This window comes from Chlamydotis macqueenii, chromosome 17 (genome assembly GCF_036417535.1).
Source record: "Chlamydotis macqueenii isolate bChlMac1 chromosome 17, bChlMac1.mat, whole genome shotgun sequence".
Lineage (NCBI taxonomy): Eukaryota > Metazoa > Chordata > Aves > Otidiformes > Otididae > Chlamydotis > Chlamydotis macqueenii.
In genome coordinates this window covers 4,460,504-4,472,970 of record NC_141572.1, presented here as the reverse complement: position 1 = coordinate 4,472,970, position 12,467 = coordinate 4,460,504, and the positions used below count along the sequence as shown (strand labels likewise).

Genomic DNA, 12,467 nt, shown 5'->3' with positions numbered 1-12,467 from the left:
CCGGGCGCAGCGCTTTAAGGGCCGCCGAGCCCTACCCGGCGGCACGGCTCCGTACCCTTCCGCCGGAGAGAAAAGAGTGCGGGGGCGGGTGCGCCCCGCCCTCCGACGGGCCGGCGGGCACGGCCGGGCGCTGAGAGCGGGAGTGGCGCCGCCTTACTCCGCCACCGCCCCATGGCGAGGGTACCCCCGTCCGGCCCCGTGAGGAAAGCGGGAGAAGGAGAAGGGGCGATCGCTGCGGGATGAATGCGGCCGGGTCGGGGCCTGCGGGGACCCTCAAGGCCGCTCCCGCCAAGCGATGGCGCCCTCTGCCCCAGGGCCCCGCGGCGGGCTGTTACCGGTCGGCTCCCGCCCGCGCCGGGGTGCCTGCCACCTCCAAAGGTCACCCGCGGAGGAACCATCGCGCCACGCTTCTCACCAGATCTCTGCAAAATGACTGCCGCTTTATTTTTTTCTTTTTTTAATCCCAAAGAGCTTGAAGAAGTCCCTGCTGACAAATGTCTTTGACCCAATAACGAACATTGCTCCATAGCCTCGCTATCCCCAGTACACTTTCGTAACGCGCTCTCTGCCTACATATCTTGCACCTTGGATTAAAATCGAACGCTTCTCTTCTTTCAAAATGTTTTTAAATAACTCCCTCCAGAGCCCAGAGGACCTGGAGAGCCTGAGGGGTGGAATCAGGACACATTATCTGCCGTTACCTGCCTGCCCGGCCTTGGCAGCGGCGCTCGGAGGTCAGCGGAGGCGCGAAAAGCGTGTCACGGCCACGCGGCCAAAGCCCCGCAACGAGGGAGGGACGCGGGCTCCAGCCCTGACAGATGTTTCGCAGGAAACAGCGAGCCCTCCTCGCAGGGATTTACTGCAGAAAAGGTGTTTTGCCCTTACAGCTGGGCTCGGGAGCCACAGCCTGCAGCGGAGAAAGCGAAGTGCCCAGAAACTCCATCTCTCCACACGCCGAAAGGGAAAGATAAGTTGTATTTTTTGCCCCTTGGGTTGTGAAGATGTGTATTATGAGTGTGGATGTACGTACTGGCTGCGGACAGAGAGTACCGCGGGGCAGCTCTCGGGGTCAGACTTGACATGAATATCCCCTGCCACCTCTGCTCGGTGCCCGCAGACGCATTCCCCCGCCCTCCGCATCTGTTCACCCCCGGCTGGTCTGTACCAGTGCTGCTGTGGGGTCACAGCTGAGCTCCCGCTCCGGGCTCCTCAGTTCTCCCAGACCTCCACCCCACGCGCTGCTGACCACACAGCCGCCGCTGATGTGCTCCCACCAAGCAGAGCAAGCAAATCCTTAATTTCCCAATTTTTATCCCATTTTCGTCCCATCCGGCCCCCCTCTCATTCCGCCCCCCTACCCGCGCCCCCGAGAGAGCCACAGCTCCCACCCCTCCCGCCGGCCCCTCGTCCCCATCCGCCGCCGCCCCTCAGGCGCCCTGGGACCGGGCGGCCCCGCGCTGCGGACGGATCCCGCGCGGCCGCCGCGACGCCGGCGCGCCTGATTGGCCGCCACGCGCCTGGCCCCACATCAGCCCAGTGCCCGCTCTCCTTACGGCTGGGCTGACGGCGGAAGAGCTGACACCACGAAGAACCAATTGGAGGAGAGGTTTCTCAAGCCCTCTTCTCTGTCGACCAATGAGCGGCTGGATCAGGAGGAGGTGTGCCCAATCCGGTGGGAGCTCTCATTCTGCTCCGCGGGAGGGGTGGGGTGGCTTCGTGAGTCCCCTCAGCGCTGAGGCGAGCAGGGCCTGGTCGATCGGCGGTACGGGTGTTACTCGTTTCAAGATAACAAATCAGCCGCAAAACAGCAGCTTTCCTCCCCTCAGAGCAACCTGTGCATCTAAAATGAAAATGCGGAGCCAAATCACCTGAGAAGGGACCAAAAAAATCCTCTCAGTAAGCTGGAAAAGGCGTAGCTGAAAATGCGCTGACCCACTTACTGTTTAAGGAGAAAAGGCGGCGCTGGGAATTCAGTGGTAAAACTTGGGCTTTTAGGAAAGCCTGACAGAGCTTCTCATTTATTAACAGCAGTTTTACTATCACATCCTTATTTAGAATCAGTTATACCTCTGTGTTCCTCACCCTCATTCCAGTTTTGCATTATCCAAACCACTTTCTTCTTCCAAAAATGACTTTGGAAAAATGGGAAGGAAAAAAAGAAAAATTAAACAAGCCTTTAATGAGGAAATAGGCATCAAGAGGACTGCAGTAAGAGGACTACTAAAAATAGTTTGGAAACTAGATTAGGATAGCTGCAGGAAAATAGCCTGAATAAGATTAACTGGAATTGACCATTTTCAAATCTTTTTAAGCCTTGCTTTATACCTACTAATAGTAATAGGTTAAAAATTAAATATTGTTTTCTGCTTCAGATTAGATTAGGGGCCCTTCAAAAGGTGCTTCAGAACCGATTAACAGTAATACGATGATGGCACTAACTCGTTTGGGTCTATGAGGTAACTAATCTTTACTCAGTCTGTGAAATTAAAACGAGTGATGAAATGCATGGACCTGTAAGATAAAAGTTTCATAATAATACCTGAGGGCAATCTGTGCAGTATGTTGAGGCCTGACCATGATCCATTGATCCAACACTTAGATTAGGAAATATAAAGATTTTGGAAAGTTTTTAAAAAATCCTATATTCAGTGGCTACCAGCTGGTTAATGAGTCTGTGTGAGAGTAAGACACTTGTGGCTCATTTGACGTCCATGATCTCTGCAGTCTTTGCATGGTGTCAGGGGTACAAGTAACCAGAATCAAAATCAAAAGCATTTGTAGAAAAGGAAGAAGAAAGAAAAGTGTTGTAGTTTAGCCCCACTCGGGACCAAGTTATGGAGTCTCCCACTCATTCTCCCTGTCCTTATCTCAAATATTTTCTCAAAAATGAAAAGGAAAATGGAAAGGGAAAAAGAAATAGAAGAAGAAGAAGAAGAAGAAGAAGAAAAGAAGTAGTGACATGCTGCAATAAAAGCCTCACACAGCTAGGAGCAAAACACAAAGAGAAAAGCCAAGAGACAAGAGATCATAAAGGAATTAACTATGACAGGTTGAGGCTGTAGGATGAAGAAAGTCAGAAAAATAAGAGTCAGTGAGGTTAAGGACTGGTCCACAGTAACACCATTTGGCTTTCTTTAAGACTACACCCTTTTTTTTTTCAGCGTAAACATTATTTTAAAAGAGAGAACCCTATGATTTGCATTATGCATTTTCTAGTTCAGATAACGAAGCAGAGAAGTACACTTCTTTACAGTAAGACCTTCATCAAAGGATATTTCTAGAACCTCACAGTTGTCCTAATTAAAAAGTTCAATGTGGCTGAGATCAATATTTCATGTCATGATGCAATGTATTCTTTGAGCAGACATGATTTCATTTATTTAAACGAGAGAGGTGAAATACTGTGTAATTTCATAAGAACTGTGGATTTGGAGAGATGAACGTACCTGAAATAGGCTCATTGAGACAGGCCAGGAGATCAGTTCAATACCAGGGAAGATTCCCAGATTATCCTGACCTCGTGTGAAGGACAGCCCCGCGCACAGGCTTCCAAAGGCAGCTGCTAAAATGGGCCGCAGAGCCTCTGTGAAGAATGGGTGAAATGAAACAACAAACAGCTTGCAGGAGTGACTTTGAGGGGGATCCCGTGATGGAAACTCACATAGAGAAATAGGAACATCCCCAAATTTGCAGGAACAAGACCCATCGGACCAGAAGCAGCATGGTGGGACCCAGAGAAGGCCATGCCAACTGGAAGTAAATCAAAGAATTGTAACTGGCATGGGAAACAACACTGATGACATTACAGTTGTCTTTTCATACCACAAGGTTCTTCCCATGCAAGAAATGCCCCAAAAGTGGCCACTTTACTGTGTACCTGGAGTCTAGACACAGCACGGCACTGAGGGCAGATAACCAGAAACGTCACAAAAACCTCAAAAATACCCATCATCGGTTACCAGCTCTTTCTGGAAAAGTGTGAGATAGAGACTTCAGAGTATACACAGGCACTGACATATCACCAGTTTCAAAGCCACCTTAAAAGAGAAGGAAAGCACCGTTTAGAAATAGATGAAGGATCTATATCCTACTGAAAGCAAGTAAGATCCTAAGTACCTTCCTGGATGTGGGCCCAACCCGTTCAGGGCCAAGTTTAAATAAATGCTAAAAGGTCTAGGCCGTTCTGCTAAATGTGAAAATAAGTGTTTTGACCAGACTAAAACTGGGAACAAGGCCATAACAAAGATGTCTGTGTTCTAGATGTCTTGAACTTGACTATGCAGCAACCAGGCTTAGGCTCAGCCACCAGGTTTAAACGCCAAGGACGCAGGGTATTAAATCGGGAGGAGATACCTCAAGTTATTCCAGTGACTGGAAGAGCTACCAGCTGCGCCCCGGACTCTGCGGGAACTTCCCAGTAAGGAACAGGTAAAAGCAGAGCTCTGCCCTGTAGTTTTTAGAGCAGAGATCCTGACTGAATGGTGCGCAGACATGGTCATGGGCCGCCTACGCCTTCCCAAGCACAACTCAGGAGGAGCTCACTGGAGGGTGTTGGGATACTCCGTGCCTTGAAGTTACTGTTGGGCAATTTGGCTAACGTTTTCTGCCCCAGCTCACATCATCGCTCCGTGCCGAATCTACACCACAAACCTATGGATCTGTTTTTATATTGCCATCATTGTGTTTTTATCCTGTCTAACTCAGGCTCCTGTCGATGGTGAATCAGAATGTGCTCTGAAGGCAATAAAGCACTTTTCTATCTCTGGAGATTCTTACCTCACTCTGCTAACATCCTGGTTGCTTTCACTACGCAGAGGGAGCTGATAACGTTGTCTAATTTACACTTCCCAACTGGTCTTTTGTTGGCCTGATTACTCAAGAAAGGTCAACATAAAACCTCTCAGAAGAGGGAGTCGCACCATTAGGCGTGCTGAATTTCAGGATATCCATCTGAGTCAGAGTTTCTCAAGCGTAAAGGACATGAGAGTCCTTCAGAATCCCTCAATCTGAAGGTGATAGTGTACCAAAAAGATAAATGTCAGGTTTTGACATTAGATTTCTATATTCCCTTTGTCCTTTGGGGATTGTGCCTGGGAGTCTCCTCAGAGAGGGATACTCATGCAGGAAAGGCAGCTCGCTGTACTCTCTGTAAAGATTGTTGTGAGTCTCAAGAGCCCAAAGAGACAGCTGAATAATTTAAAAGCTCCACAGGAGAGGATCTGGCGGCCAAGAAAGTTGATTATGAGTCGGCAATGTACCCTTGCAGCAAAGAAGCCCAACAGCATCCTGAGCTGTGTCAGTGATGGTGTGGCCGTCAGGTTGAGGGACGTGATCCTTTCCCTTGGTTTGGCACTTCTGAGACCACGTCTGGAACAGTGTACCGAGGGCTCCAAGCTGCAAGACAGCTACTGATACTGGAGCCAGTCTGACAAAGGGGCAGAGGGCTGGAGCACAGGGTGCCTGAGGGTATTTGGAGAGGGCAAAGTTGACCTTATCTCTGCCTACACCTACCTGAGTGGAGGGTACAGAGAAAATGGAGCCAGAACCTCCTCGAAGGTGCATGCTGACAGCAGGAGAGCCAACAGCCCCTCCATTGAGATGTGGGAAATCCTGGTTAGATAGTAGGGAAAAAAAATTCCAGATGGATAATTAAATATAAAATTTAGGCTGGAACAGGTCAAATACTGGAAGAGGTTCAATATTGGGACTGGTTATGGGCCAGGACAAGCTGAATCACGGGGCAGGTTGCTCAGAGGCTGGACACAGCGATAGACTTGAATAGACCTTTTAGGCTCAAGGAGCTGCATAGGAAGACCTTCGGCTGCCCTGTTTCAACCTAGATTATTATTTTCTGATTTCAATAAAACTGTTGCGGGGGGGGCGGGGGGGGCGGGAGTACCGCCCCCCGCACCGCCCCCTCCGCCCAGAACGGCGGCGGAGTTCGCGGCGCGGCCTCTAGGCAGCGCTACAATCGCGGCGTTGCCGGGCGCGGGAGGCCATGGCGGCGAGGCGGCTGCCGGCGCTACTGCTGCTCCTCGTCCTGCTGCTGGGCGGCGCGGCGGGACCCGGCGCTTGGGCAGCGCGGAGCCGCGGCGCCGAGAAGCAAAACAGCCTCCGCCGCGCAGCCAGCGGTCTCTACCAGGGGGTCAGCGGCCTCTTCGGCGAGGACAATGTGCGGGCCCTGCAGAAGGTGAGGCGCCGGCCACTTCTAACCCCCCCTCGCCCCCACCTTCCTTTCCGTTCGCGCCCTTTCACCGCGCCGTGGCTGCCGGGGGTGATCGGAGGTTCTGCGAGGCAGAGCCCCGCGGGAGGCCCCCCCCGCCTCCCCCGGCGCCGTGCTCGGCGCTGGACCCGCGGCGGCCTCGTCTCCTGTGCGAGCCCGGCTGCGGGTGAGGCGGGGGAGCGGCGGGAGCGTTGCTTTGGGAAAGAAAAGAGGAGGCGAGGCTTGACGTGGAGCAAACCGCAAAAAAAAAAAATTAATAAAAGAAATCTTTAAATAGAGGTTATTTCAGGTGGGGGAGGCGGCCAGGGCAGCCCGCGGTCGGTGAAGAGCCCTCCAACTGAAATACGGTCTGGCTGCAGCAGCAGAGCATCCTGTGCTTGCGGGGCCACACAGGGACTCGCAGGAATTAAGGCAGGCAGACCTGTACGTTCCGCCGTTCCCTCCTTCCTCAGCCTGCAGGAGGGAATAAGAAATGTTGTTGAATTGACCTGGAAATATATTTGAGCCATTTGAGGACGTCTCTGAGTTGCTCGATAAAATTAGAATTCTCTGGTTTGCTTTGCTGGTGTCCATTGTTAGTAATAGTGTTTTCTTTAAACTTCAGAACGCTGGTAAAGCTAATAAAGTGATTTTTAAAATACTATCAACATGCAAATCTACATGCCAAAATACCTCGAATAAGTAAGTTTATAATTCACAGAGTTAAAAAACATTTAGAGTTAAATTTTTTTGAGAACTTCAAAATAGTCTGCGGTTCTTGTTTCATGAATGATAATTTGACTCATGACTAGTAACTCTCAGTGTGTTTAAGGAATTTTTTTTTTAATTTTCAATTTTATTTCTCAGTTTTTCTCAAGGTTGACAGAGAGGTTTGTGAATGGGGTGGATATATTAATGGACACATTCTGGAGAATATGGACTGATTTGTTAGATGTGCTTGGAATTGATGGTAAGTGTGATGCCTGTTAACTCTTGAACTATATCAGCGTGTATCAGAGTTTACAAGCATAGGCCAAGTGGGGAAAATAATTACCCTTTATCATCCATCAGTGCTATCTCTATCCGCTTCACGTGGCTTTGATTTCGCTATTAGTACCTTCCAACAAGAGGACTAAAACCAGCCAGTCCATTTCTATTTATATATCTGCAGGATGTCTGTAGAATGCCTTACAAGTCATGGTTGGTTTCTTGGTGTCATCATTCAAAGGATGCACATGGCCAGGAACGGTGCAGGCAAGTAAAGGAGGACTAGAAGTAGGAACGGTGCAATTGAGAGCCTTTAGAATATAACTTCTACAAAGCAGCAACTTTAGGCTCAGTATGAACTTTGACCTTAGGCCCTACAGTAGTTTGTCTTTAAAGAACCTTTAGCACCCCTACTTTAAAGGAATTAATTCCGTTGCATAATTGGAGCTGAGCCAGTGATTTGAAAAAGATCCGTCCAGAGCGGATGAACTAGCTTTACCCTTTATTTTAGAAAACGCAGTCATTACCCCACTGCGTGACCCTCTGAAGCTGTGCTTGCATTTTTACCCTTATCACTTTGGCATGCACTCATTAATATCCTGTAAATTTTCCTTTGTTTTTCAGCCTCCAACTTGACTCATTATTTCAGCCCAGCAGCAATTGCCAACAACCCGACCCGTGCTCTTCTGCTGATTGGTGCCATTTTACTTGCCTATTGGTTTTTATCTCTCTTCCTTGGATTCTTCTTCTATCTCCTGCACATGCTGTTTGGTCGCTTTTTCTGGATTGCGAGGGTTGCCCTTTTCACTCTCTCGTGCGTGTACATCCTCCAGAAGTATGAAGGCGACCCAGAACACGCGGTCCTGCCTCTCTGCTTTGTTGTAGCAGTCTACTTCATGACGGGGCCAGTTGGATTTTACTGGAGAAGAAACAGCAACAGCAGCCTTGAGGAGAAGATGGACCACCTCGATAGTCAGATCAGACTTCTGAACATACGTCTTTCTAGGGTGATTGAGAATCTGGACAGAGGCAGCGACCAGTGAACCAACCCCTATAGACCACTGTACACCAGCTCTAGAAAATTCCTAAGCACTGTCTCATTCGAAGTTACAAAGCAACAAAACATCACATGGTAAAAAGTGTGCAAAGTTATAACTTTTCATCATGTGTAAGACTAATTTATCTAGATTATACACTCAGCCATTATACTTGTAGGAATAAAAAAAAAAATTTAAGAAATTCACTGTATATTCAGAGAGTTTTATCCAGTACTAGAATTTTCTCAGTAGATAAACGCTTACTTTTACAAGCATTTAAAAACATCTTTTGTAAAGTTTTTATAAAAGCAAATTGAGTAGTCTTTCAAATATTGAAATTGAGCTAAACATATGCAAATTTGACACTTAAAAAGTTAAAAAGAAAAAAAAAATCTCAAGCTACCAAACACTTCCATTGAGAAGTAACTGCTGTGGGTCCACATTTTTTTTTTTGAAGTTGTGAATGTTTTTGATTTATTGTTGGCTTATTTCATTGCCTTGAAGTTGCCTTTCATAGAGTATCAGATGAGGAATTTTCTGGTATCCAGGCCAAAAAATTCACACCATAGCTTTTAATAAAAGGTGGGAAATTAAGGAAGAAGGAAGATTTCATAAATTCAAAGTCTTTAAATGCCAGTCCAATCTGAGGAATTCAGAAGTGCACGTGTGGCATTATTTCATTGCATTTCATCTCAAGAACTTCAATTTGGTGTCTGAAAGGAAATCTGTTTTAATAAATTGACACAAAGGGAAGAGATGTAGTGTGGCAAATTGTAATTCATATATGATCTTCACAGTGAAGCATTTTCCAAGCATAAGTACATAGAATAAAGCATGATTTTTTAGGCTCAGGACCCACGTATTTTCTCAAAAAAGGCAGCAGTTAAAACAGTTGCAAATGTATTGTTGCTTAAAGCTTTCTCAGGACCAATAAGCGGCAATAAATTGTCTTCAGGAAGATCTGGATTTTTTTCTAAAATTGTAATAGTTTTATAGGAGCTTTTTGCTTGAAGTCTGTCTCCTCCCTGTATTGGGTTTGGGGAAAGCAAGGCACCTTATGAGAAGGGTGTATTAAACAGTTGTATTTCCAAGTGATGTAGGAGCTTTGAAGCGGTTTTATTTTGAAGGATTCTGTGAATTTGTAACCTTAGAATTAACTAGCTTGGTAGTCTGTCACTGGCTTTGTAAGGTTTGCTGAAATGCATTGAAACAAAGGTAACCTCAGGGAGGAAAGTCCGATAAGTGGTTGAACTTGGAAACCTGTAGCGTTCAAGGCTATAAATGGTGAGAGGGAGGGAAAGCACCTCAACCATAGCGATGAGCACAGTATCAATACCACGAGAGGTGAAACGGACCGCAGCTGAGGGCCCGTGTATTCCATAATGTCTAAACGAACAAGTAAAGCAAAAAGAAATGCAACAGAAATTGGTCTGTGATAGGGACTGGCTAAAAATGAAGGGGAACAAATCCCAGTGGGCGATCGGCGTGCTGTTGCTTCGGCTGCGAGTGCCGGCTCTGGCGGGACTGGTCAGGGGCAGCTGAGCACAGCTTGGCGCTGGGTCTGCGGCTGCTTGTTCCGTTGGGCAGAGCTTTTGTTGGACGTGACGCTTAACTGAATGTAACTGTGGGGTGAATTTATTTTTCTCTTTATGCTGAAGTTTAATACTCTTCTTAAAATGTGTGCTACTTGCCTAACCTCTTCTGGTCTGTATGTGACATTTCCATGAGGGATTATTTTAAAATTCATGTTAATGGCCTTTACTCCGAACTGTGATTGCTTAAGTTCAACGTGGTTGAAGTTCATATGCAGTTGGCGCTGCTGTAATCTGTTTTATTTTTTTTCTGTCATCTGTTAATCCCCCAGCACCCCATTCTTCAAGAAATGCACATTTAAAGTTGCAAAGTAACTGCTTTTCGTAACTTACAATCTTTCCCATGAACAGATAAGTCCTACAGCAACAAATCATCCGCTTTGTAAAGCTGAAAGTGTAAATTGCTGTATATTCTTTTTTTACAGCTCATTTTCCATAGTATTACAGAGTCTTCCTTGTAAACTCAATTTTCCTTACTGTTGTGCACAGAGGACTGGGCTAAAACAGCAACCTGGAAATTGGGAATTGATTAGCAAAGCTTGTCAGGTCTTCTTGTGTTTTGCTAAACCTGAGGCCTGAGGACCAAAGCCTGCAAACCTCGCTCGTGTAAGCGGCTCCATCAACTTCAGTAGGGCTATGTGCATGAGTCAGTTTTGCGTAGATTGTATTTTGTGTAATCCATATTTAATGTTGAAGTTAAAAATACGGAATCATTTATATACTAAGAGTTGTCTATGATAAAGATTTCTTTTCAAATACTATATAAAAGTTAATTCGGATTATAGTTTCTCCCTAATCATTTATCATTTATTGCTCTAATCATTTATCTTAGTTTTGTAAAATCAGCCCTCCTATATTGATACTCTTAATTTTGATCACGCTGCTGCTTGAAAAAAAAAGTATTTTTATATTTACTTGCATCTCATGTATAGCAAAATGTTATGTGAAAAGCAGTATATATAAAATTGGGTATTTTTAATCAGTATTTTTCCCAGCGCTCAGTTTTCACATCGGGCAAATTCAGAAGTAATGAATTTTTTTTAAAGCACAATCTATTCTTCAATATCTGTACTTTAAAATGCTCTGTATTTTTAAACATGCACTGTAGTGAAAGCGCTTTTCAGACATGAATGTGGTATTGTATTTAATCTCTTTCAACTTTTGTAAGTACCCTTTAGAATATTTTCCATACCAAGTCATCTAGTGTATCCATTGAGGATTTTGCTCTGTTTTTTAGAACTCGTTCCAGTGACAGTGGTTGCACTGCTTTTGTATTGCCGTTGGTAGGAGCATCTCGTACGAATTCGCAGAGATGTGCGGGTATCGCCGCGGATAAACCGAGACACAAAATTTGGCAGGCTTGCCCAAGTCAGTGGCAGAAATGGGAACAAACCCAGATCTCGCAGCTCCCAGCCTTTTGCTCTAACCACGAGCCAGCTCAACGAAGGTGGGTGGCGGCATCTATGCACTCCTCTCACAGCCCCCTGCCCTGGTGCAAGCTGCTTGGGAGGTGGCACGGGTTACCCGAGGGGTGGTCGGACGTGGGAACGCAGCCCACCTGTCCTCGCCTCCGAAGGCGGCTCATCCGGAATGGTTCCTAGTTACTGACCATCCGTTGGCAGCGGCTACTCGAAAGAACGTCTCCCCGTCTAACCAGCCGGCGTAATCGTTTTAAGATGGGCTTAAAACTGTCCAGTATCAGAAATTCCAGTAGGGTCTTAAATGTTTAAACTACTGTAAGACCTAATATTTGAAACTGCTGTAGTATTTTCAATACATTGACATTTTTGCAAAACTAACATGGGTAGCAATTTGAAAGTACACACCTCACCTGTAGATAGCTGATGTGTCGTGTTCGGAGTGTAACGCTTTTAAAAGTGGTTCTGGGTGTCAGAGTGCGATGTATAAAATCTGGTGTAATTCAGTGCTGTACTTAATAGTGCGTCCTTCAAATTGTGATTTGCTTTTAAAGACTTGTTGCATCGTTAGCGTGGAAAATAGACCAGTATCAATCTTAGCTCTTCGGTGGTGTAGAAGTTTTTAAGTGTAATTTGCCTCACGTACTGATCCGTATTTGGCAGCTAATGACGTAAATGACCGTAAGTTCTCTTTGTCTGGGAAAATAAAAGGTTTTATTGTATCCGCATGTATTTTAACCTTTTTGGATAATTCCATCGAACTGTGATGACAGCACATTTAAAAACTGATCTTTTTCCTTTTAATCAGAGATGATTGTTTGCTATGGTAGCACTCGTTCTGGGCACTGATGTTTAGTGATTTCACATCCTGTTTTGTACATCAGATTTCAAGATTATAGCGTTTTAAGTTTGTACCATTGTGTTTATGTAAAAAATAATTTGGTCTGAAGAGATGATGTGTGTATACTTTTGACATATGATCCGTAGGGAAATAGTAGGTTCTACTGATAATATTGTTAAGTAGTTACAAATAGGTCAAACTTATTTTTTACAGAGCTATACATGCCTTTATTTATTACTTATCTGCCCACCAAATCAGTGTACTATGTAGTTAAATATTTGTAGACCAATTTCACAAATCAACGATGGTATTGTGACAAAGCTTACAATAAATGTTTACTGAAACTTTGCACTGAGACGTGAATTGCATGGAAGCCTGCGCTTTGCCAAA

The 12,467-nt window shown here is 45.8% G+C and overlaps 1 protein-coding gene across 1 annotated transcript; it reads left to right on the top strand.

The window, feature by feature from the left end:
- Positions 1 to 5,998: 5,998 nt before the first annotated feature.
- BRI3BP (BRI3 binding protein) lies at positions 5,999 to 12,425 on the top strand. Its single transcript, XM_086761613.1, has 3 exons — positions 5,999 to 6,190; positions 7,070 to 7,172; positions 7,814 to 12,425. Exons 1-3 carry the CDS (start codon positions 5,999 to 6,001, stop codon positions 8,230 to 8,232), a joined length of 714 nt encoding a protein of 237 aa, XP_086617739.1. The 3' UTR covers positions 8,233 to 12,425.
- Positions 12,426 to 12,467: the final 42 nt, after the last annotated feature.